At 33.6% G+C, this 26767-nt stretch overlaps 1 protein-coding gene across 4 annotated transcripts in view; it reads right to left on the minus strand.

Annotated features, from left to right (window-relative positions):
* The window catches only part of LOC149794015 (brother of CDO-like), a 251172-nt gene that overhangs the window by 37676 nt on the left and 186729 nt on the right, over nucleotides 1-26767 (minus strand). For all 4 annotated transcript variants that reach the window (XM_089967952.1, XM_089967955.1, XM_089967953.1 and 1 more), the window contains 2 exons: nucleotides 19793-19942; nucleotides 4379-4531 (listed from right to left, as the gene is read on the minus strand). In XM_089967952.1, coding sequence (XP_089824078.1) covers nucleotides 4379-4531; nucleotides 19793-19942 — 303 coding nt within the window. The remainder of the gene's footprint in view (nucleotides 1-4378; nucleotides 4532-19792; nucleotides 19943-26767) is intronic.

Genomic DNA, 26767 nt, shown 5'->3' on the forward strand with positions numbered 1-26767 from the left:
CATCAAGCCTAGAATTTGACTTACATTTCTTTACAGCCAGAAGGACTACTAGATCGAAAAAATGTACTCGTCCTAGAAAATAATCAATACTCCATCTTATAATAAACTACTAACAACTTAAACTTAATTTAATTTTTTTACTGCCAGAAGGACTTGTAGAATGAAAACTGTACTAGTCCTGATCAATCTTCAATAGTCCATATTATAATAAATGACTAACAACTTAAACTTTACTTAAATTTCTTTACATTAAGAAGGACAAGTAGACTAAAAAATGAGCAAGTCTTAATGAATCTTCACTAGTCCATCTTATAACAAATGCTAACAAACTGCAATTTACACCACTAGCAATTTGGCTACTGAAATTATGAAAACTACTAGTCAAACACTAGCCATTGGGCTACTGAAATTATGAAAACTACTAGTCAAACACTAGCTATTGGGCTACTGAAATTGTGAAAACTACTAGTCAAACACTAGCCATTGGCTATTGAAATTATGAAAACTACTAGTCAAACAGGAAATTTTCTAGCCTTTGGCAAGGGGAATATCACAAATTTTGAGCACTGCACAGGTGTAAGATATTTGTGCTTTTAATGTTGAGTGTAATTTAGCCATAAGACCTCATCTGTACAGAATATTTTATCCAGTTTCACATTAACAACTGCTTGCCCTTGAACTACACTTGACACAATACAAACACCAGTGTATCATGATTAATCTACTTGGTACTATTGTACTTCAAAAATAAATCAATGGAAATAAATGTACTTATTTATTAAAAAATACACACCTTGCTTTATATTCTTTTAAGACGGTCATAATAGAGGTTCTGTCAATTTATTAGTGCCCAGAGGTACAATAAATAAAACATCTCTGTGTGTGTGTGTGTGTGTGTGTGTGTGTGTGTGTGTGTGTGTGTGTGTGTGTGTGTGTGTGTGTGTGTGTGTGTGTGTGTGTGTGTGTGTGTGTGTGTGTGTGTGTGTGTGTGTGTGTGTGTGTGTTTGTGTGTGTGTGTGTATGCACGAGTGCATGCATGTGTGTGTGCATGTGTATGTCTGTCTATGTGTATATGTCTGTGTCTGTCTGTCTGTCTGTGTGTGTGTGTATGTCTGTGTCTGTGTGTGTCTGTCTTATTTTATACAAAGGAAATTTTAATTAAAAAAAGCAAAGCAGATTCACCAGGTACCAGATTCAAGCCCTAGCAACAGAGCTTTATAGCTGAAGAAAGCATATATTCTGAAGTACCTAATTTACAGAAGAGAGCCAGATGAGGACCTAGACTGAAATAAATCCTCTACATGTATTATCTTTCTATAAATATAAAAAAGACCCATATGAGGACTTCAGCTGAAACAGATAGTGCATTATCTTATATATAATTCTGATAACTGGTAAACTAGAAGTCTTGGTGTGGAATACTGTGTTTCAATGAACAGCAGTGGGTAACATAAAAGCAGCAGGAGGGTTAAAAAGAGAAGTAAAAAAAATCATCATGTAAATCTCAGAGATGTAAAACAACTAATACTCAGTACTAAAGGATTTTTTTTTTATTAAGAAGGCACTATTTTTCTATGAGGTATCAATTTTGGTGAATTTCATGGTGGCCACGCAAAAAAAATTAATATAAAGAAAAACTGAATAATAATCCTTCATCCAAGTAATCTGATTCCTTCTCCAATCCAAAAATTTTAATGCTGACAAAAATATTATTTTGCGAAACTGGAAACTGACATGCACAAAAAATGAACTGCCATTAACTTAAATTTTTTCAACCAAAATTTGCTGTATTTAAAATCATTTAAATGTTTTTTTGTGCTATTGTTAAAAAATTTACATTTTTTAAAGAAGAATTAAACAATATCTCAGCATTTTAATGAATATATTTACTTTACCACTGTATTTCTAGCAATGCAACAATTTTCATTTTATTCTTGGATATTTAAGAAAGAGTTGACATCTCTAAACCATTCATAAGAGCTTTTGAATTTTGTTGATGCATTGGAATCAAGCATATATTGCCAAGTGTTTTTGCATATTTTACTGACAAACTACTACTACTTCTAGTACTACTACTACTACTACTATTATTATTATTATTATCATTGTCATTATTATCATTATTATTATTATTATTATTATTATTATTATTATTATTATTATTATTATTATTATTATTACTATTATTATTATTATTCAGTTTCTCATATTGCTCACATAGGTACTAAGCCATCAACATTGCAAATAAAAAAAGAATTTTAAAATTTACAAAAACTATAAAAAACTTGTTCAACAGGGTAATGACAGTTCCTTATACAACATCCGAATACCAATTAATTCCTATTAATGTCTTTAAAGAAAACAAGCAGACCTGACCTAGCTGAACACCCATAATGCAGTTGTTAAAGCAATAGCATCAACGAGTCATTATCACAAGTCTTGCTATTTCTGAAAAACATTTTTTTTAATGCCGACTCATTGACTTTAAAGCCTTCTTAACAATGTTAAACTGGCAACAATGAATACAGATCCAGGTATTAAAACATCTTTGGTGGTCCCATACAGAAATCTATAATGAATATTTATTATCTGTGCCCCACCAGAAATCTTGGGTTGTGCTCAAAACTCAACATCTGAGCCAGGCTAATAGATACAGCAGGCTAAAGAATGAGTGCACCCTGGCCTTCTGGCTTTGTTTATAGCATACACTGCATGTTCTGTGCAGATACTTGTATCACTGAAAGCAAAACAACCATATCTCCCCAATAAAATCTTTAAGTTGATGAGTTATTAGTTACAGTATTTTCCCCCAAAAAATGTTTCAGACCATAATGCCATGATAAGATATTTCACTGATCTAAATTTAACTTTTAAAATTTAAAAGGGCTTCAAGAGAGAATAGTCCTTGACTAATGAGTCACCCTCTATAAATAAAGCATTATTATTATTATTATTATTATTATTATTATTATTAGTATTATTATTATTATTATTATTATTATTATTATTATTATTATTATTATTATTATTATTATTATTTTTATTATTATTAAACCAAAGAGCCTTACTGTGGTGGTGTGGTGTTTTATGGTTAGTGCCCTGCCCAAGGACATAATACATGAGTCAACAAGGGTTGATTGGAAAGGAGGACTTGTGCAACACCCTTTCAGTCACCAGTTGCATACTAACCACTGAGCCACTGTGGCTCCTGTCTGCATTTGCTGCCTTATGCAATATGCAGGAGAGGGCATCAGGCCTCATCTACATCTTTGAAACAATGCAAATCAAACAATGTTTTAACAGGTAAAACAACAATCCCCATTGCCAATGAGAGCATATTGGCAGTTGTTTATACAAATTGGTATAAAATATGAATGCCAAGGCAATGGTTTGGAACCTTGCAAATGAAATATCATAACAGATGACTTGGACAGAATACTGACCCAATACCCACTGGACTAACCCATTACCCACTGCTTGCAAGTCTAAGCTAATGAACCACAAGGAGAAGGAAATACTGTTCCAAATATCTACTGATTAGCATGCACCCTCATGCAAAGTTTCATCTTTGAAAAATTGAAAAAAATTGATTAGTCTAGGAGAATTCAAGATACAGAGGATGGAACAAACAAATGACTGAAATTACAAATATCACTCAACTGAAAATGAAGAGTAGATAATAGCCTAGAAAAGATGATATATACTCCTCCAGATACAACCACATAAATGTTTGTGAGTGTAGGCAAAAGTAATTGAGGATTAAACAAATAAAAGCTGAACATATACAAATCACTCATGTGTGAACATTATGTAGCAATGACCTAGTTTTGTATGGCAGTGCTCCTCTCAAGGAGATGCATCCAAATACTAATTTTCATTAATGTTCTTGAAATGGGATCCAAGATAACTAATAGCAGATGGATTAGATAGTTGAAATTATAAAATATGCTCAGCATATATTATAAATAATGTACTAAGTGCTTCAGGTATTGGGATAAACTGGATGAGTTAGATAAAACAAATCAAGTTTAGGAATTTAAAAAAAACAAAATTTCCTGGGGCACATAAAAGTGCAAGGGTTGGCAACAAAATATAGGGATGGTCTGCCAACTGGAAACATATTTTTTTTGATCCATCAAGCAAATATTGACAAATGGACAAAGGATACATGGCAGTACCATAACCTCACTAAGCCTTAGGGCCAGGTAACGTATTGACACCCACAAGTAACAATCGGCCAGACTTTTCCCAGGCTCTCACATGGTGCTAATCTCTCAAAATCACCTGAAAATCTGGATGAGCAAGACTAGAATTATACATTAATAAATCTGGGAAACTTTGTTCTGATTTCACTATATTCACAAGTTTTCCATCTTACCAACAGTAGTGAGGACATGTACATGTATGACATGATTGGAAGTGCGTGTCTTGTCCCGTACTATGTTGAATGCCACACACTGGTACTGGCCCTGGTCCTCTTGTGTAACATTGGTGATAAGCAGACTTCCTGATGGCAGAATCCTGTAGTGGTCTGAAATAATAATAATAATAATAATAATAATAATAATAATAATAATAAACCTGACCTGACTTGTATGATGACCTCTTTAGTAAACAACCTATCTTGAGAGCTATTTTCTTACTGGAAGGGGTGGTCTCTCAAAACAGGCTTTACATCAATAATAATAATAATAATAATAATAATAACAATAACAATAATAATAGTAATAATAATAATAATAATAAATAAGGATAGTAACAGTACTAGTAGTATTTCAAGGTAATGGAAGTAATGGAGGATAGAAACATTACAGCTTGATGGCTGAACCACCATGATTTGACTTTACAGTTAAACCGTGGAGCCACATCATGCAATCTGCTACTTAAGGAACAAAAATCTAAACATTTCCACAATCAGTCTTTATGATTACAAAAAGGAGCACCAGAGAGATTCGCTTTTGGGTTCCCAGATGTAGACTTGCTGTCAACAACAGTAAAAATACTAATAATATTTAAGCAGTTTATCAAATGCATTCTGGAGACATGATATATTTATGAAGCTCTCATAAATATTTGAAACTTTGATAAACATAAAAGTGAATGAGATAGCTGATTATGTCAGCTTTAATCTCAAATCTGTCTTAATCAACATAAGCTGTAAATTCACAATGTTTTAAACTAAGGAGATAAATCTGAACACATCACTATACATACAGCATCAAGAATCTGTCATATACCAATGATATAGCTTTGATACTATATCTGTCATGGCTAAATGGGAATTGACTTTTTATGAAAAGTTTAAAGTTGTTTAAACATATTTGATTTGATACCTGTGTACCCAAGATTTAAAAAGATACAGTATCTGCAACATGAACATAAAATCCTGGTGGCAGTTTCAAGTCTATTCACTCTATCAAGAGATTTATTGATTAATGAGGAGGGATGTGGATGCCAGGGGTATAGTGATATGAAAGTTGTAGCTTCTCTTCATGTTTGTCTCTGCATCTGTATTGATGCTACTCTGGCACCCCACCCCACTCCTACCCCTATAAAGACACCCAGGGCTTGGAGATAAATTGTCCATGCACTCATCCTTGTGGTAAGTGAGTTACAATAGATACTCATCCCTGTCAATGCTTTACTAGACAAAGTACACCTTTCCACTTCATTAATTACAGTCTCGCATAAAATACTGCAAGCTCCCGATGCAAGCTTTATACTAACAAGTGTCCAAAACATGAGAATGTTATGTTTGGAATGAACACAAAGTTTAAAGTCCTTCTAATACAGGGACCATGACTTAAAAAACTTTAAAATGACACTTTTAAGTAACAATGGTTTATTTTTATCCTGGACAAGTTTTGCTCTTTTAACGAGCTCTGACTCTTCTGAGTTAGACATGTTGGAAGTTGGAGACAGATTGTGTCAAAACTGTGTGATTTATCATCACCTCAAGCAGTGTTCATTCGCTCTGAAAAATGTCACCAATTTTCATATTACTGTGGCCTTTTTATACAGGTGGCCAGTATATGGCAGTCTGACAAGTACAAGAATATTCCTCTTTGGGACCAAATTATATGGCCAGCCTGCAGAAAAGGCAGACTTGAAACAATTTAGGAAAGTTTCAATGTACTTAATGCAATCAGAAACGGAGCACTATCTTCCAAGCCCAAGAGTCTGGCCTTTAATTTATCCTCTACCATGATAAGGTCAACCCTTGATGTATTAAATATATTCCAGGGCACGTCCTGCTGCAATCTAGAAATGTAGTTTATAGCCCTCATGAATGTGAGTCGTCTACCAGAATATATTTGGTTAATTATTCCTGACACACCTATTCCATAAATTAGACTGCTTCTGATAATATTAATTTTGATTTATAAATCATGTCAGACTGTATACCTGCCTTATCTTGGTGAGGAACATTTAAGCTGATACCAGTGACCTCCAATAGTTAATTGTAATCAAGAATAACATTAGGGTAGCTAATTAAGTATGCTTATCTCCAGTTAAACCAGTGCAATTCCTCCCATTGTTGCCTAATTCTGATATAGTTTCTTTTAATTCAAATTATTAAATGCAGGTGTTGAAAGATTGGTACCAAAATATTTCTGCTATAATTTTGAGGACACTTTAAGAAGACCAATAGTTGCATGCCATTAATCTCTCCCTCTTTATAATAAGGTAATTGCAGCCATTACCACTGACCATCTTATAGCAAGACCAGTGTAATGTATGGAAGCACAGTATAATGAGAACAGTGTAATGTATGGAAGCACAGTATAATGAGAACAGTGTAATGTATGGAAGCACAGTATAAGGAGAACAGTGTAATGTAGGGAAGCACAGTATATTGAGAACAGCATTATGTACAAACCCACAGTATAGCGGAAATTAATCAAAATTTTCCAAATAATGTTTAAAAAGGAAAATAGATACAACACTAAGCTTCATGTTGTTTCTTTAAACCCATAATATCATAAATTGGTTTAATTTTGGTTGTGTTGTCCATAGCAGTACTTTTATATCCAGAATCCATTGTAATGAAGCTCATTAATGAAGCAGAGTGGTACAGTGGTACTCTGAACTACTTCTAATAAAATACAAACAGCATTAAAAATATCCAAAACTAAATAAGTTACCAAATATATATATATATTTGCTCAGTATATTCTGATGTACACTTGAATAAGCATTTGGCTATATTAGACAATTTTCTAAGCCTGAATTCATTTAATCATTCATCTGTTTCTGAGATGAAAATCTGTTGTGAAAAATGAGGTCAGATTAATAACTAGGGCAACCTAGTTTTTACATAAATAATAATGGCATGCCTGGCATGATCAATGCCTCTAGTCCTGTTGAAAAAGAAAAACCAAATCCAGTTCAAAATGTTAAAAAGTATTTCAATTAACTGGGAGTTAAGATACGAAAATCAAATCACATGTGGACAAGTTAAATTTTACATTGCTTGTTAACTGGAAGCTAATGTCTACTTCTACATGTCATTGACTTTCTCATTTTTCAAATAGTCTGAAGAAATACTAAATTATCAATAGGAGAAAATGTCGCATAAATTGAACCAAACAAAAATCACCAAGCTAGGAAATGAGTCTGTCCATTAGCTATGTTATGAAAATAAATCCCATAAAGAAACATGACATTGTAAAATTCATTTAATTGATTCAAAGTATTTGGCCTTTCAGACTAAAACTTATTTTCTTATTAAAAGATGTCAATTTTACGGCGTCACACAGAAATAACTTCTTTTCACACCTTAAATTAAACAGCATGTGAAATTTTAAAGTTTTATAACTTCATCCTGTCAAATACATTGATTTCCCGGATCAAAATATAATTGCTTCTCACTGGACAGTGTTCCATACTGTGACACACAGAGACTCCACTCCAATTCTATAGGAATAATAGAATAGTATATAAAGTTACAGACACTATGTGGATTGAAAAATTTTCATTATTGAAAGTCTGTCAAAAGGTGTACCATACTGAATCTACCAAGTGCTCCAGGGATGTTAACAATGTTATCTAGTATATTAGTTATATAAAGTAACAATGTCTGAGTTTGTGGCCTACTTTTCAATATCCTAACAGAAACAAACTGGTGCTACTGCCAAACTGGATCCCTAAAGGTTTGATGATATTATTTATGACCACACCTCCTCCACCATAAGTATGGGGTCAGAATACAAAATCCATTAAAGAAGCTTTTCTCAACCTACTGTTTATACATACACAGTGTTTAGTTAACAAGGATTTTTTAACTTTTTTACAAATTGCCAAGGAATCGCTAAATTTGTAATTTATGTGCAATGTCAATGCACAAGTGATTAAATACACAATGAATATTCAAATTTGGTGACGTCATCAAAATGCACCCATTAAAACATTAAACCCTGGAGGTTTTTGTCATTTTCGCCTGAAATTCAAGTAGGAAACACATTTTGAAAGCTATTTCTGAATACATTCTAAAACACCAACTTCCAGGTGATCTTCCAATAACATAATGCCTAGTTGTGTTAGAAACATCATTTTTCATTGGCTGTTTGGCTTGCATATGAGCAGAAGGGTAGAAGTTTAATTTTTTTAATTGATTTTTTTTGGCTTAACAGACCCATTATTTTGGTATCAAGACCACTCTTTATTTCAAATGCCCATCTTATCCTACTTTTTGCAAAGATTTATCCATCTGTTTGCAGTTCATACCAGTCTGCCTTAGATCTGAGACCAAAAAGTCTAAAATCCGGACACAAAATCAGATTCCAACCATGGGCAAATTTCAGATGGAAAAAAATCGGGTCCAAAAAATGAGGTTTTTCCGTCTGTATTTTGTAGTACAGCTAGAAATTCCAGATTATTTGGTATCATTGTAGAGCTATATCTGTCTACCTTTCTATAATACCACCCACTTTAGTGTATCATGGATGACCTTGATGCTACAGAGTTCGGCAGTAGGCTACTACCTCCTGCCACCTAAACTCGTCACCAGGGGTTAATCTGTTAAAAAATGTGACAGTAATAGGCTTTTTTCAAAATGTCAAATCTTACCCACTCCAAGGGACCCCAAGAGAAGGAGTTTACCTCATTTGCATGGTTACATTACATACACGGTAATTACAAAGTTTCATGAATTTCTGTCAAGCAGTTTAGGCAAAGATATGGTAGTGGATAGATGGAATGAGTGAAAGGGATATCAACCTGTGACAGTTGCTGAAGATTGTGCATATGATGAAAATATGAGCATCATACAACAGTATCAGTCTTTACACTGCATTGAATGTAAATGATGACAAGTTCTCAAAATGACCCAATTACATAATTATGTCATAGTGTACCTGGGTCTCTCCTCTACTCTTAAATCCAAAATATAATTGAAACTATACGGTATACATTTATGAATCAAAATTCTTTTCCATTCAAAACCAGGTTTTCAGGACCTTGAGCAATTTTTTCCTGGGCCATTAATACTGAATTTTCAATCTTTTCTTCTCAATAACTCATCTAGACTGGCTTATTTGCCTTGTGCTTGATGATTTGAAATGATTTCTAAGGTTTAAGAGGATATTAGTCATATTCAATTTGTAGGCTATATTCTTCAAAGAGAGCAAACAAACAGCTTGGTTGAAAAGTATACATATTTAGTCAATATGAAGTTGCATGTTTTGTGAACACATTTAATATTCTCCTTTTCTCCAACAAAAATTCATGCTAGATTAAAACTATTCAAAAGGTAATGGCAAGTATTTTCACAAGGTGTTAAGTCTTCAATATCTGTCCATATTTACGTTTTATCCCATTTTCAAGTCCTATTCAGGTATTTATATTTGCTCTGGACTGCTTTATCTGTCCACATTACAGTACACTGTAAGGACATGTTTTACTTTGAAGTTCATTGGCTTACTGTATCTTGTACAGTCAGGTGGTTCTATCGAAAATTGTCAGAATTTTCATCAGCACAGAAGCTTGTTATTTTTGGGGGGTTTTCTCTACCTATGCAACTTACAAGGACTATAACCCATACCAGACACAACTCAATAAACAGATATCAGATTGGTTTTTAAAAAAACAGCCAATCATTTGCAATATAACTTTGTAAATATGCATAGAGTTTGCTAATAATAATAAAAAAATATTCAACACCTTGATGATATCAGCCAATTGATTTCAGTATAAGTAAATTTGGGTGCAAAATCACCTCATTAATATGCATAGATCTTGTTCATTGTAAAACTCATTGCAATGAGGTTTAATTATTTTAATTAATATACATACCACTTATAACTGCTTATAAGAAGAATCAAACTGCAAATTTTGCATGTTCAGATCTGCCATCCCATAATACACCAGCAGATCTGGGACTATGCAGTTTATTAAGTGTGTGAGTGTGATTAGGATTGTTAACATTGCTTTAAAAAAATTTCAGTCATATCGCTACGATGTCTGCAATGTGGCAGCTTATAGTGATGTCTAGCACTAAGTCATCAAGCCGTAAACATGTAGCATCATGTCCCACCCAGTCACATTATCCTGACACCAGGCCGACCAGTCCTAACACTAATCTCTTAATGCTGAGCGCATAGCAAGACAGCTGTTAGGACTATTTTTCTAAGTCTTTAGTATGACTTTGCTGGGTTTCGAACCCATGACCGCCTGCTTCTGAGGCAGATGCTCTAACCACTAGGCCACCAGAGTGTTTATTAAGAGCAATCAGTAAAACAAAACAATGAAGACCCTGCTCTGATGGCGTGTTATGCAATAGCAGATCAGGGAGCATCTTGCTTGCAGTTGTGAATTTGAAAAAGCCAAAGAACATGTCAAACAAAAACATTTGTCCTAGTGTAAATCTTTTCAACCAAATCCTATCAAGATAAACTGCAGTATTGGAAGTCTCAACAGAAACAATACACACAAGGTATATAGCTATCCAATATTCAGGAATTCATAAATTATGTACCTTGAATTGATGTGAAAAGAAAAGAGAAAACTGAAGACAATTTCACTGCCTGTTGTGTATACATTTTGAATAATACTTATAGGATGTATATATAGGTACCTAAGTTTTGAATACATTATTGCAAGCTTGAGCACTGCCATTCCCAATAAATCTGATAATGTCTTGAGAGCTAATTTAGATGAAACTGATAATTAAACATTAATATCAAAACACAAAACAGCAAAAAGTAAATAAATGCTTCCAGCAGTGTGCAATTAGTGAGGCACAATTCCATATGGAACCCAAAAACAATGGAAATACTATACCACCTTGCATGATGCCACTATTTTGATTTATGAAGCACAAAACTTTGATGTTTGTATTGCATGACAAGAAACAATTTGCTTCTTATCTATGAAGGAAAACTAATTTTTCTTTTGGTAACCAAAGTCATTTTGAGTCATACAAAAGAATGAAGGGGCTATGAAGGGTCATTTTGGGTGTATCCTAATGGGGATCTATATTTTGTGTCAACAGCTGTGGTAGTCTTGAAGACATTGCATTTGAATGGATGATAAAGATAAATTTATTACATGAATTACTTTGAATGTTGGGTACACAAGGTAAATGGATTTTTGGGGTAAATAATACTGCTGTTAAACGTATTTGGTTTTCCATGATTACTTTATAGGCGTCAAATTTGCCTTGCCGTCAAATTTGTCTTGCTGTTAAAAATGACTGAGGGTGTAATGTGATTGTGAAATCTGTCAAATTAAAAAATGTGTCTGTAAAGAACATAGCTGTCACTACTTAATGCCTGTCTGTGAAAACTACCCCATTCAAAGATTTCTTTCACAATGTTTCACATTTATTTCAGTTTTAATTTTCATCGTGTTGCAAAGATTTGCATGTTTTGCTGTGCAAGCTTTTAACAAATTCTTCAAATCACAATTTTCAATTCCACAATGATGTTGTTTGAGTCTCCAGCACTTTATAACTCAAAAAGCTCATTGGAATCTCAAACTGGACATACAATGTGGTCACTCTCTGCCATTTTATAACTCTCACAAAGCTCGCTTAATCTGAGAGCCTCAAACTGGACATGTAATGTGACCCAAGTCCTCTCTACTTTATAACTCTCACAAAACTCATTACAGTATCAAACTGGACATGTAATGTGACCCAAGTCCTCTCTACTTTATAATTCTCACAAAACTCATTACAGTATCAAACTGGACATGTAATGTGACCCAAGTCCACACTATTTATAACTCACAAAACTCATTACAGCATCAAACTGGACATGTAATGTGACCCAAATCCCCACCACTTTAAAACTTGTACAGAAGTCATTAGAGCTTCAAACTAGACATATAATGTGCTTCTTGATATTTTGGTAAAAGCAAATAAATAACACAACTTTGTCAAAACCTTTGAAATTTGCCATACCTGCCATATTCTCAGTGTTAAATGGTTTTCTGAGACTCAAAATATGTTCTGAGGTTCCAAGTGGGGTTAGTGCATGTGACACAAGAAAACAATGCTGCCCACTTGACTATGTGTACAAAGAACTCTACTATAATGTGCTTCACTGTAACATGAATTAGGGTGTAACATAATTTGTCCTAACGGATTTTTGAAACAAAAGTTTTAATTCCACAATAGATTGGGGCCTTATTTCATAATATGTGAGATGTATTCTATTACTGAATCTTTAAGATAAAAAGCTTGTCAGTAGCTTCCCATGGGTTGGTGGTTCTCCCCACAGTTTTCTCTGGTTCTTTCTCCTCCACTTATAGTGGCTGCCATGTATAGTGTCCTTCCACTGAATAATGGCATTAAAAGTCCAAACAGCAACATTATAATGATAACAACCATCAATATCAAAAAAAGATTTTTAACAATAACAGTAATGACAATAAGAGAAAGAAAATCTTCTATAATAATATTTATTTATATGTAAACAGAAAATTTATTCTCATGCATGAAATTCATTGCATTCAATTCTAATAAAAAATTAACCTTTAAAGAATGAAAATGAAACAGGTATATGTTAAAAATTTTAAAAAAGTAATCAATTATTTATTTAATTTCTTTTTAGCCTGTAGATAGCCTAGATGATATATGTCCAACATTTTTTAGTTGACTTGTTCTGGATAATGCCTGATACATTACATAATACACTAGCTCTGTGGACAATGGCCATTATGTTATAGTGGGGTCACCCTGTATGATATAATAACAAGTAAAAGACAGACAAATGTGCCATTTATAACTTTAATTGATACAAATGGAATATATCTCCAACATAAAACATATGTCTCTACTAATCCTGGGTTTCCTGTCTGGGCATAGAGGATCTTATCTAAATTATTGCCTTCCTCACAATTATTGGAATGAAGATTAATAGGCAGGGCTCAAACACCTCAATTTATGAAATGAAGATGAATACCAACAGACTCCATAATTTGGCAGCTGCAGTGGGACTTGCATGAAGATTTACAGTATACCTAATTCATTAATTGCAGAAATATCTGCTGGGATTTTCCTAAACTAAGGTATCTTGCCAAAGGTTGGTGTGGATTTTAGGCTTTATTAAATTAATAGCTGAGATACTGGTCTGCTTATTTTTATACAAATAATTTCTTACAGTTTTTCCTTATACAGCAATCCCTCACTATGAGGCCCTTCATAACAACACCCTTCCAATTATAAGGTGAGATTGGTCATGGACTCCCTCAATGTAAAGCCCTTCATGATAACATGCTATCCATAAGGTGAAAATGGTTATGGACTCCCTCACTATAAGGCCCTTCATATGAGATTGGTCATGGACTCCCTCACTATATGGCCTTTCATAACAACACACTTCCCATTAGAAGGTGAATATGGTCATGGACTCGCTCACTATAAGGCCTTCAAAACAACATGCTATCCATTATAAGGTGAGTATATTCATGGACTCACTCATTGTAAGGCCCTTCATAATAGTATGCCTCCCATTTTAAGGTGAATATGATCATGGATTCTCTCATTGCATGGCCCTTCATAATAGCATGGTTCTCATTACAAGGTAGGATTGGTCATGGACCCCCTCACTATAAGGCCTTCATCATAACATGCTTTCCATTATAAGGTGTGCATGGTGATGGACTCCTCGCTATAAGGCTGTAATAATTCCCATTATAAGGTGTGTATGATCATGGACTCCCTCACTATAAGGCCTTCATAATTCCCACTATAAGGTGTGTATGGCCATGGATCCCATTTCATTAAGCAGTGGTATATATATATTATGTAATTCATTATGGGGTTGTCTTAGTACAAGCTGGTAAATTCGAGGTCCAAAAGCAATGTTATAAATGACTACTGTGTTTTTCTTTAATTACAATACCATGTTGTCTTTCATGTTTTCAGACCCTGTTGTTCTTAGGAACCAAAATTGATCTGCCAAATGTGTTATGCCTTGTAGTTTTTAGATAATATTTATCAATAATATTTACCTTTTTAAATATGATTTAGGGAGACCATGTTTACAAGTAAAAGTCTCAATGTGTTTGATTGGTCATTAAATTGTGTTTGCCAGTAATTCAACAGATACATGTTGTTACTTCAATTGGTACCTAATTATGCAAAAAAAATACTTTTGTTTACCTATTTAGCAAGAAATATTTCATGTGATTGGGAACTTGCCAATAAATAAAATAGTTTTCAATACTTTTTGTCACCTGTCATATGATTGCCATTTTATGCATTTGCAAATGGACTGATGCTCATTTGTTAATATGGCTACTATAGTGTCCACATCTGCTGTCATTTGTCAATATGGCTACTATAGAGGCCACATCTGCTGTCATTTGTCAATATGACTGCTATACTGGCCACATCTGCTGTCATTTGTCAATATGGCTACTATAGTGGCCACATCTGCTATCATTTGTCAATGTGGCTGCTCTAGTGGCCACATCTGCTATCATTTGTCAATATGGCTGCTATAGTAGCCACATCTGCTATCATTTGTCAATGTGGCTGCTCTAGTGGCCACATCTGCTGTCATTTTGTCAATATGGCTGCTATAGTGGCCACATCTGCTATCATTTGTCAATATGGCTGCTATAGTGGCCACATCTGCTGTCATTTGTCAATATGGCTGCTATAGTGGCCACATCTGTCATTTGTCAATATGGCTGTTATAGTAACCACATCTGATGTCATTTGTCAATATGGCTGCTATAGTGGCCACATCTGCTGTCATTTGTCAATATGACTGTTATAGTAGCCACACCTGCTGTCATTTGTCAATCTGGCTGTTATAGTGGCTACATCTGCTGTCTGATCAGAACCATTGTCATTAAGGAGTAAGCAGAACATGGCATCAAGTCTTCTGGTGAAATCTCCATGTTGATATAATTATCCATCCAGGATGCTAGTGACAATGTAATAGCACAAATTTAAAGTTGCTGTTAAGGGGACAATATTAGATGTAAGATTGGTCCCGATTTCATTATGACCAACAAGATATAATAGGAAGTGTTTTGGCAGTAATAACAAGATTTTCAAGATGGCTGCAATGGTTGCCATATTGGTTGTCAATTAACCACCATTTTAATTTAGGACAAACCAAATTTGATTAGAGGTTTTTTGGTGAAACCACTGTGTCAATATGACCTTCCATCCTGGAGGAGTAATGACAAGGTTTTCAAGATCGCCATCATTGCTGCCATTAGTCGCCATACTGGATACCCCAGCTGTACCATTTTCATTTAGAACCATGGGATGAATGCATGTGCCAGTGGTTTCAGAAAAGTAATGATAACAAGACTTCTTTAATTGGTATCTACTTCATTCAGCACTGCTATCAGTAAGCATTTACCACCATTTTCATTGGCTGAAATTTCATCATCTATTGTGCTATTTATTGAGAAGATATGTTTGTTCAGAAAAATCTAACAGAATATTTCTCATTCATATTTATTAATGTCAAGATGACTCTAAATTCCACACAGTCATCATTTTCAGTGATAAAATGACTAATATATAAACAGTCTCATCGACTAGTTTAGATAACAATTTCTTTTAGGTTAAACACATAGAAGTCTAATTTTGGCCTTTTCTATAAACAAAATGGTATCCACACTAGTGTCTGCATTATATGTTGGGTCACAAGATATCCAGATGTGCTAAAATGAGTAAACGGTGTATTTGTACTTATATTTAATAAAATTATGCTAATATGCCCATTAACTGCAGCACTGACTTTCTAAATTGGCATCAAACACGGGCCCCTAATGAGTCTCTTTCTGTACTGACTTTCTAAATCAGCATCAAACACAGGCCCCTAAGGAGTCTCTTTCTGTTATGACTTTCTAAATCGGCATCAAACACAGGCCCCCAATGAGTCTCTTTCTGTAATGACTTTCTAAATCTGCATCAAACACAAGAACCCTAATGAGTCTTTTTCTGTACTGACTTTCTAAATCAGCATCAAACACAGGCCCCTAAGGAGTCTCTTTCTGTTATGACTTTCTAAATCGGCATCAAACACAGGCCCCCAATGAGTCTCTTTCTGTAATGACTTTCTAAATCTGCATCAAACACAGGAACCCTAATGAGTCTTTTTCTGTACTGACTTTCTAAATCAGCATCAAACACAGGCCCCTAAGGAGTCTCTTTCTGTACTGACTTTCTAAATCAGCATCAAACACAGGCCCCTAAGGAGTCTCTTTCTGTTGCTGCTTAAGACTGACTGTCATACATGTACTTTTACTCTGGATACTGAAATTCATCAGTCTCAGATACCCATCAGAATCCTTATTCATTCAGTCTCAAATACCCATCAAAATCCTTATTAATTTGCTCTTAAATACAGATCAAAATCCTAATTCCTTCAGTCTTAAAATACCCATCAGAATCCTTATTCATTCAGTCTCAAATACCCATCAGAATTCATATTCATTCAGTCTTAAAATACCCATCAGAATCCTTATTCATTCAGTCTCAAATACCCATCAGAATCCTTATTCATTCAGTCTCAAATGCCCATCAGAATCCTTATTTATTCAGTCTTAAAATACCCATCAGAATCCTTATTCATTCAATCTCAAATACCCATCAGAATCCTTATTCATTCAGTCTCACATACTCATCAGAATTCTTATTCATTCAGTCTTAAAATACCCATCAGAATCCTTATTCATTCAGTCTTAAATAAACATCATAATCCAAATTCATTTGGTCTTAAATACCCATCAGAATCATAATTCATTCAGAAAATTCCATTTACCATGAAGAAATTCTGAGTGCATTTGGTGTTTAACTTTCGATGGCCCCAGTATTATATTGCTGATAGTAGATGGAGATTACCAACATTTCTGTTCTTTAAAAAAATCCACATGCAAATATATATACCTAACTGCATTTTATGATGGATGGACAGTATCGAATACAGTGTCTGTTTTTAACTCATTACCCTTCACACAACATTAGAAAATTTGCCTTTTTTATTTCATCTGTAGCCCATTATTGAAGGTGCCCATTTCATCGTTGGTGCAATATTTCTCCTTTTTGTTTTCAGACACAACTGGATCAATTTCATAACTTTAGATGGCAACATAAATAATCTGTTAGGGCCAGTGGAAATCATACAGAACAACATTCTGTATTGTCTAAATATTTTCCTAACTTTGAAGTTTTCATGTATGAAGAGTTCATGAAAATTAAATGAGCTGCATCCTCTAATTATTCAAGTTGAGAACATTTTATTACTCAAGTATATTTTTTATTCACCTGAAAAATATTTAATAAATGTTGCAGACAATACTGATGTCCAGACTAATCCAATGCATGCCTTTACCCCTGGAAGTTATTAACAAATGTTGGATTAGCCCAAATTTTAATTAACCTTTCATACATTTTATGCTCAGGTGCAGTCTTTGATTTCTCACAATTTTCAGACAATATTTATGTAGTTATGGGAAACAGCATGATGTTGTTTGCTGACTAGAAACTGTTAGAATGAGAAATGGTGGCTTCCTCTTAGACCCACCCCCTCCCTCCACATTAACATTTTGCTTTACGTTTTTACAGCAATGTTTTGATTGTGGGCCTGGCATACTTATTCATGAACATGTATTTAGTATATCATGCATTTGCTTGCTTACAAGTTGAGTCCAACTGCAAACTACAAAGATCCTAATCTGTCATAGCATAATACACCTGCAGATAAGGGTCTATGATGTCTGTTCTACCTATCATTCCTAACATACTGCATGGACCCTGAATCTGCTGGCAGATTATTTGATGGCATAACTGAGTCTATGCAGTTTGCAATTGCAGCTGACTTTTAAGCAAGTGTATATGGTACTAAGTGATTCATACTGTAAAATAAAATACTGATGTGGTATTATTATGCTTTTTAAATGTAATGATACATGTGTATTCAGAATCATGCATGCATACCTGTAGTTTTTAAATTCTCTTGAACTTCTTGTAGCGAAACCTGTAGACCTCCATCGGAATATTAATAACAGAAAAAGAAACTTCCCTACCATGGCAGTGTGGCTAGTTTTAGGGAATCAGCTTTAAAAATATTTCAAAAGAAAAGGGGGAAATAAAATGAAAATGTCAGCTTCATGATTTACTTTTCTTGTAGCTCTTTTTATATCTATGGTGAGGAAATACTTTTCATTTGTATTTCTTATGGAGTAGTATAATCCATAATGAATAACTTGTGGGGAAAAAAAACTAGGAATGTGTTGACAGGGCCTAAAGTTATCTTTTGTCAAACTAGTGATATTTTGAAAGTTATATTCTTTTCCATCAACAAAAATTGGGCTATTATCACTGTCCACTGGCATGTTTTGAATTCCGAATATGATCTATCACTAACTTGCAATTTACTGACACATCAGCTTGCTACTGTAAATGTTGAACCTTGATCCATACAACATGGATGCCCCACCAATATCATGCAAATGAAAGGCTACATTTTAAGTTAAGGATGGTGGGGTGTAACTAGTTTGGTGATATGTAACTATGGTGGTGGGGTGTATCTAGGTTGGTGATGTGTAACTATGGTGGTGGGGTGTAACTAGGTTGGTGATATGTAACTATGGTGATGGGGTGTATCTAGGTTGGTGATGTGTAACTATGGTGGTGGGGTGTAACTAGGTTGGAGATATGTAACTATGGTGGTGGGGTGTATCTAGGTTGGTGATGTGTAACTATGATGATGGGGTGTAACTAGGTTGGTGATATATAACTATGGTGGTAGGGTGTAACTAGGTTGGTGATATGTAATTATGGTGGTAGGGTGTAACTAGGTTGGTGATATGTAACTATGGTGGTGGGGTATAACTACTTTATATCTTCTTTTTCTCAGAGAAAGGTGAAACTCAAACTTGTCTTCCTTATATAAAGACTCATATCAAACTTGGTTTCAATCTATCATGTCATTCAAAAGTTACTGAGTGGAAATGAAAATCATCAACTCCTTAAAACATTCCTGAAAAGAAAAAAACTTGATGGATAGAAGTCACATGATGTGATGGACAAACAATGAAAACACTCTGTCCTCTCCAAAGATACTGTTGGAGAATAAACATGAGGCATCATATGACAAAGCCAAAGGAAAATTATTGGCATATACAGTATATGGTTAGCAGAACTATCAGTGGAGTAACCTTGGACAAGATGAAAAGTTTGCTGGACAGTACAATTTTGTGTCACATATGGCACACACAAAAATTATATTGAAAAGCAATCTCTTTGACATTTTGGGATACTGTCTGGTGATAAAATGGATCATTAAAACAGATAATTGTAATATAAACAACTTACCTGAGGTAGTGTTTATTATTTTCGTTTTGTTCACTTTAAACATTATCTGTGCTTCTGGGACACTTTCTGGTAGTTGGCATGGCAAGATGAGGTCATGACCTACAGTGACATTGAGGTGGAGGTCATCTCTGTCTTCAAATTTTTTCAATACTGAAATGAAAAATGTCCCTATAACATAATATTTTGACAAACATTGACATTTTTGTTATGAAGCTTTTACTGGTTAAAAAAAATAGTAAAGAATATTTTTACATAAAATTTAATTTGTCCAGTAAATGGTATCATAATAACATTTCTGAATCTAAGGCAGTACCATAATAACTGTAAATCTTGGGACATGAAGAAGAAAAAATATTGTGTCCCAGTATAACATTTTCAGTGTCCCAACACTTACAGATGACAAAACATATCAGGACAAAATTGACAAGATCGACACAATTCACACACCAGTGACCATCTTGTTCAATAACCACATCATAAAACTGTTGCGATCTATGACTTTTTTGTCATTATTTTGCATGTGCATATTTTCTGATTTCTCTACACTGAAATAAAATAAAGGTAAGTAAAGACTTCATAATTCATGGACTGATTAGAGTTTACATTGGAGACCTGTACTATAATGTACAGTACTTAACAAATGGCAATTTCTGCATAGCGTCACCTGTATCCTTGTTTCTTTCCAACAATATTTTGATACAGATTTTGCTTTATTTATTGCTTTACCATATTGCCCAGCTAGATATACATAACTATTTTTTTAATTTACTTTTATCCACACGCTCAGGAGTTATACTTTTTTCTGTGACCCTACACTGCAATGTAAGCAATATGAAAAGGTACACACACTTAATTACATAAAGCACATAAACTGCATATGTTCAAATACAAGCAATTTAATTTACTTCATTCAAATGCCTTTACACATATGGCATAATTTCAAGCATCCTTGCAGACACTTAACTTTGCCACTTAGTTGCTAAATCAGCGACGAATTCTGACAACCTGGTTGGTCTGGTCTGGCTGATAAAACAAATAGTGCATCATCTAACCACAGAAATATTGTGGAAGCAGTTTAACTAGTAAAAATTTAACCAATTACACTGACATGTTCCTCAGTGGAATCAAACCAGGGATTACAGAAAAGATGAGCAATTTATTTCCATGTTGTACCAAAGAATCTGTATTTCAATGACTTTCAGTAATAGGTTCCTATATCATTATCAGACCAATATATTAAAGCAAGCCTGGGCTGTAATATTTGCTTCTTAAAATTGGTTCCCTAAAGCAATCCTATGCTGTAATATTCACTTTTTAAGATTGTGTCCCTACAGCAAACCTATGCACATATATTTGCCTGTTAATATTTGTGTCCTTACATCAAACCCTGGCTGTAATATTTGCTTGTTAAGATTGTGTCCTTGCAGCAAATCTAGGCTGTAATATTTGCTGTTAAGATTGTGTCCCTACAGCAAACCTATGCTGTAATAATTGCTTGTTAAGATTGTGTCTCTACAACAAACCTAGGCTGTAATATTTGCTTGTTAAGATTGTGTCCATTCACCAAACCTAGGCTGTAATATTTGCTTTTTAAGATTGTGTCTATACAATAAACCTAGGCTGTAATATTTGCTTGTTATGATTGTGTCTATACAGTAAACATAGGCTGTAATGTTTGCTTGTTAAGATTGTGCACATACAGCAAACCTAGGCTGTAATAATTTTTGCTGTTAAGATTGTGTCCCTACAACAAACCTAGGCTGTAATATTTGCTTGTTAAGATTGTGTCCATTCAGCAAACCTAGGCTGTAATATTTACTTGTCAAGATTGTGTCTATACAGTAAACCTATGCTGCAATATTTGCTTGTTAAGATTGTGTATATACAGTAAACCTAGGCTGTAATATTTGCTTGTTAAGATTGTGCCCATACAGCAAACCTAGGCTGGAATATTTGCTTGTCAAGATTGTGCCCATACAGCAAAACTGAAGTAGTAATATTTGCTAGTTAAGATTGTATTTAATTAAAGCCACCACCACCACCACAAGCCACCAAAACTAGAATGTTGCCCATGCAACATGAATGCTCCCAACACAATTTAAGTCAAATAGGACCTTTACTAACATTAATTTCTATGTGAATATAATGAAAATCAAATTTACCCTAGGTATTTCTATTACAAGTCTTGTACCAAATTTGGTTTCAATCCATGAAGTCCTTGAAAATTAAGAAGTGCTAAGAAAGTTTGCAATGAACAAGATGGGATAGGATGAAACAGGTCACTTCATATATAGTGGGGGGGGGGATATCATAGGCTATATATGCTGTAACCATCAAGATTAATTCTACTTGTGAAAGGCTTTATATCCAGATATGAGGGATCAAAATAACTCTGTGGATAAACTGGATCTTATGATAAGTCACTAACACTGCATTTTAATTCCCCACAAGTATCTATTTGATGCTATTACATTTTCCATGAACAAGGCTGAGTATAATCTGAAGTGACAGTGATAGCTCCCCTTAACTACAGCTCTCTAACCTGAGAAGATATATAAAGTGTTGCCTAGCATTGATTTACACTCAAAGATCTTTCAGCATGCTGCATATGAAAGCCTTCACAAATTTAACACTGCCACTATCAGAAATTAAAGAACATAATCACTTGGGCAGATCTACAAGAGGAAACCATTTGACCTAAATATGCTTGCAGGTTTTCTGTTCTTATATACACATTATACATATACTAGCATAATTCCTATACATGTGAAAAACATGGGTTAAATATATGTTCTTCTTAAATTAATTCCTTCCATCAATATAACATTTATTGTACATAATTGTAAATATTTCAAATTTATAAAATTGACTGTACAAAAATAAATATTTAAAGTGAAAAGAAATTAAACTCCTTAAATAGGTATTTTCTTTACAAGGAAAAACAAAACTCAGCAAAAAAATTAATTGATGCCAAATGGATTTATTGGCTTAAGAAATTCATTCAACCAGGAAAACACAAGTACAACATGATATTCGGGAGATGAAATTTTGAACTGTTGGTAGATTTCAATAGGCATATATATTTGGTAATAATTCTAGTCTGATTAGTCCACCAAAAATGTCCCCAAAACCTATATACATGTCCAAGAACCCTCCCCATTTGAAACTACAGGTGCTGAGGTAAAAGACCATTATGTTGCATCACATGTTTGCTATTAATGGTATAGTTGGAATCTATTCAAAGTAACTGGGTCAAAATAGATTTAGGATATTGATGGTTGGTTCACACAATACATGTTCTAGTTCTTGTAAGAAAAGGAATTTTTTATTCTTGTGAACCAACAACAACAACAACAAAAAGCAATGATGCAACACACAATGTTATGCATACATCTGATGAATGTTGAAACCTGGAAAATGTTGACATTGATCTTTAATGCACTGGGCATTTTGCGTGTGTGTGTGATTAGGATTTCTTTTCTCCAAGGCAGATGCTCTAACCACTAGGCCACTGGAGCAGTTACTGGGCATCTTGAAAACAATGGTATACTAAAAGTGAACAACTTCACATAAAGCTCTTTATGGACAGAATTATTCCCAACAAGGTTATAAAATGAGTATTATGTCATTAAAAAGGTTATAAAATGAGTATTATGCCATTAAAAAGGTTACAAAATGAGTATCATGCCATTAAAAAGGTTACAAAACGAGTATTATGCCATTAAAAAGGTTATAGAATGAGTATTATGTCATTAAAAAGGTTATAAAATGAGTATTATGTCATTGAAAAGGTTATAAAATTAGTATTATGCCATTAAAAGGGTTATAAAATTAGTATTATGCCATTAAAAGGGTTATAAAATTAGTATTATGCCATTAAAAAGTTATAAAATGAGTATTATGCCATTAAAAAAGTTATAAAATGAGTATTATGTCATTAAAAAGGTTACAAAATGAGTATCATGCTATTACAAAGGCTATAAAATGAGTATTATGTCATTAAAAAGGTTACAAAATGAGTATTATGCCATTAAAAAGGTTATAAAATGAGTATTATGTCATTAAAAAGGTTACAAAATGAGTATTATGCCATTAAAAAGGTTACAAAATGAGTATTATGCCATTAAAAAGGCTATAAAATGAGTATTATGCCATTGAAAAGGTTATAAAATGAGTATGATGTCATTAAAAAGGTTACAAAACGAGTATTATGCCATTAAAAAGGTTATAAAATGAGTATTATGCCATTAAAAAGCAGTGACCCCCCTCACCCAATCCCTGCTTTTTTCTGCAGTGAGGGTTGCATCCCTTAACTTTTTGGAAATCCCCTGATAACTTGCACCCTTACATATAGTACAACCTATGTGTTTGGACCCCAATTCTGAGCAAGTTATCATAATTCCTAATATATTACTGTGATGTGAACATATGATGGTTATGTGCTTAATCTTTTTATAAATATTCATCAAACATTCACTTCCTCTATTGTGTATTATACCCATTTATATGATCTCTTATATCAATGAAAAATAGTACTTCCTGAGCAGGGAAAACAAAGTAAATTAACAGCAATGGACACCTGGCTGAAATATAATTTGAAAGAATGACATATGGTAAAAAGGCTGAATCAAGCAAAATCGGTTCATAATATTTTTAGGAATAGCAAGGATACACATAATGCTAAGCACAATGTTGATTAAGTACTGAACACTATACAGGTCCATTTTCAGTGAATTTTGAAGAATACAATTGTCTCTCTTTTATTTCATGTTGGAGAAATCAGAAATTACACACATACAAAATAATAACAATAATAGTAAATAATAATAATAATAATAATAATAATAATAATAATAATAATAACAACAACAACAACAACAATAACAACAACAACAACAATAATAATAATAATAATAATAATAATGATAATATAAAGGCAATCATTGTTGTTTGTAACAATTTGTGGTCATGATAACTGAACAACAAGCATGGGGTCAATAACATCTGGCAATCTTAAAAAATTAAATCTTGAAATTTTTGTGTGTGCAAGTGTTGGAACACCAAAAAAGTTTTAAACATTTTATGAATACAAGTCTTGGGATACAAAAATTAATTATTTTTTTTAATGTCCAAAGTCTAACATTCATTATGGTATTATGATTATTATTTTTATTGCCTTATGTAATGGAAATGGATTCCATGGAGACCATAGCTGTCTTATGAGAGGAATTTTTATACTGTTCTGCCTTACAGAAATGGATTTGTGATTTTAAATCTCTAATAAAAAGATGTTTGAATCCACAATGAAAAACAACAACAGAAACAACAAAAAACTGTATACTGATTCCTAAGACAATAGCAGATTTGAAACAGCCACACATACACACCCTGTGTGGTGCCCCTGTAGATTCACTCTTCACATTGTGTATAGTATACTATGTATGTATGCATGAACATCTGACAACATCTAAACACAAAGAGAACCCAATGAACCCTCCCTAGATCAACCAGAATATTGCCCTACAATATAAACACAAAAGGCATCTAGAATGAATGGATACTGTAGTAAACATTCTGGTGATAGTACCCACCTATAAAAAAGAATACTATCTTCAAATTTGATTTCCTTTCAAATAAATAAAAAAAATAATCTGTATTAAAAACAGAAAAGAAAATCACAGTTTCTTTCAAACTTATTTTTCTCTCTCACAAAATTAAAGTCAAACTTTGCATTGCAATCACCTGAATATACCAAGCACCAATTGCACATAAAGATCAGAGACATTAGTCAACCTTGTTCTAAATGTACTCAGAAACAACAAAGAGTTTAATGGTCCCAAAAATATCTCATCCTTCCACACACACACACACACACACACACAAACAACAACAAAACCTATACATAGAAAAAAATTATTCCTGAACCAAATGCTCCTACAATAACTGAAAATTATGTTGCAAATAATTAATTCTATGTAGTTTATTTATCCCCCCACCCGCAATGATATTAGGAGTCTTGTACCATTATGTAATGGTGTTCATTTGGGCATGGTGGTGATGCTAGTGACTATATTCTAATCATGTATGAACAACTAATTAAATGACATCCATAGTTACCAGTCTAGGGACTGATTACTGATTACCATAGAGACTGATTACTGATTACCATGTCTAGAGACTGATTACTGATTACCATGTCTAGAGAATGATTACTAATTACCATGTCCAGAGACTGATTATTGATTACCATGTCTAGAGACTGATTAGTGATTACCATGTCTAGAGACTGATTACTGATTACCATATCTAGAGACTGATTACTGATTACCATGTCTAGAGAATGATTACTAATTACCATGTCCAGAGACTGATTATTGATTACCATGTCTAGAGACTGATTAGTGATTACCATGTCTAGAGACTGATTACTGATTACTATATCTAGAGACTGATTACTGATTACCAGTCTAGAGACTGATTACCATGTCTAGAGATTGATTACTGATTACCATGTCTAGCGACTGGTTGCTACTAATTTTTTATTACCATACTTTATTTCAAAGGCTTTTCAAAGACTTCATAAAGAGATATATAGAAATTAAACTACTTTACTGTCTCAACTTAAATATGTACAAATTAGAAGACATGAATTACAGTAAAGGGCTGCTACTCTATATGGTAACTACATCATTTAATCCACTCAATTTTATTTAACTGTTCTTATTTGTTCATCAGTTTTGGGCAACAAAGCACAAAGAAAAAAGTTTTATTTAAACAACAACACATTTTATTCAGTTTCATGTGACAGCAGGTCAGGGTCTGTTGTTTGTAGTAATGCTAGACTTACAAGTGAGTACATATGGCAAATCAACTTCTACATAAGTATATATATGGTAAATTGACATTTCAGCAAGTGTATATGGTAAATGTGTTGGCACTGTAACATAAATATTCACCCTGCTATAATATTTAGCT

The sequence above is a fragment of the Sinohyriopsis cumingii genome, chromosome 8 (assembly GCF_028554795.1).
Source record: "Sinohyriopsis cumingii isolate HCF-2022 chromosome 8, ASM2855479v2, whole genome shotgun sequence".
In the NCBI taxonomy this organism is placed as follows: Eukaryota; Metazoa; Mollusca; class Bivalvia; order Unionida; family Unionidae; genus Sinohyriopsis; species Sinohyriopsis cumingii.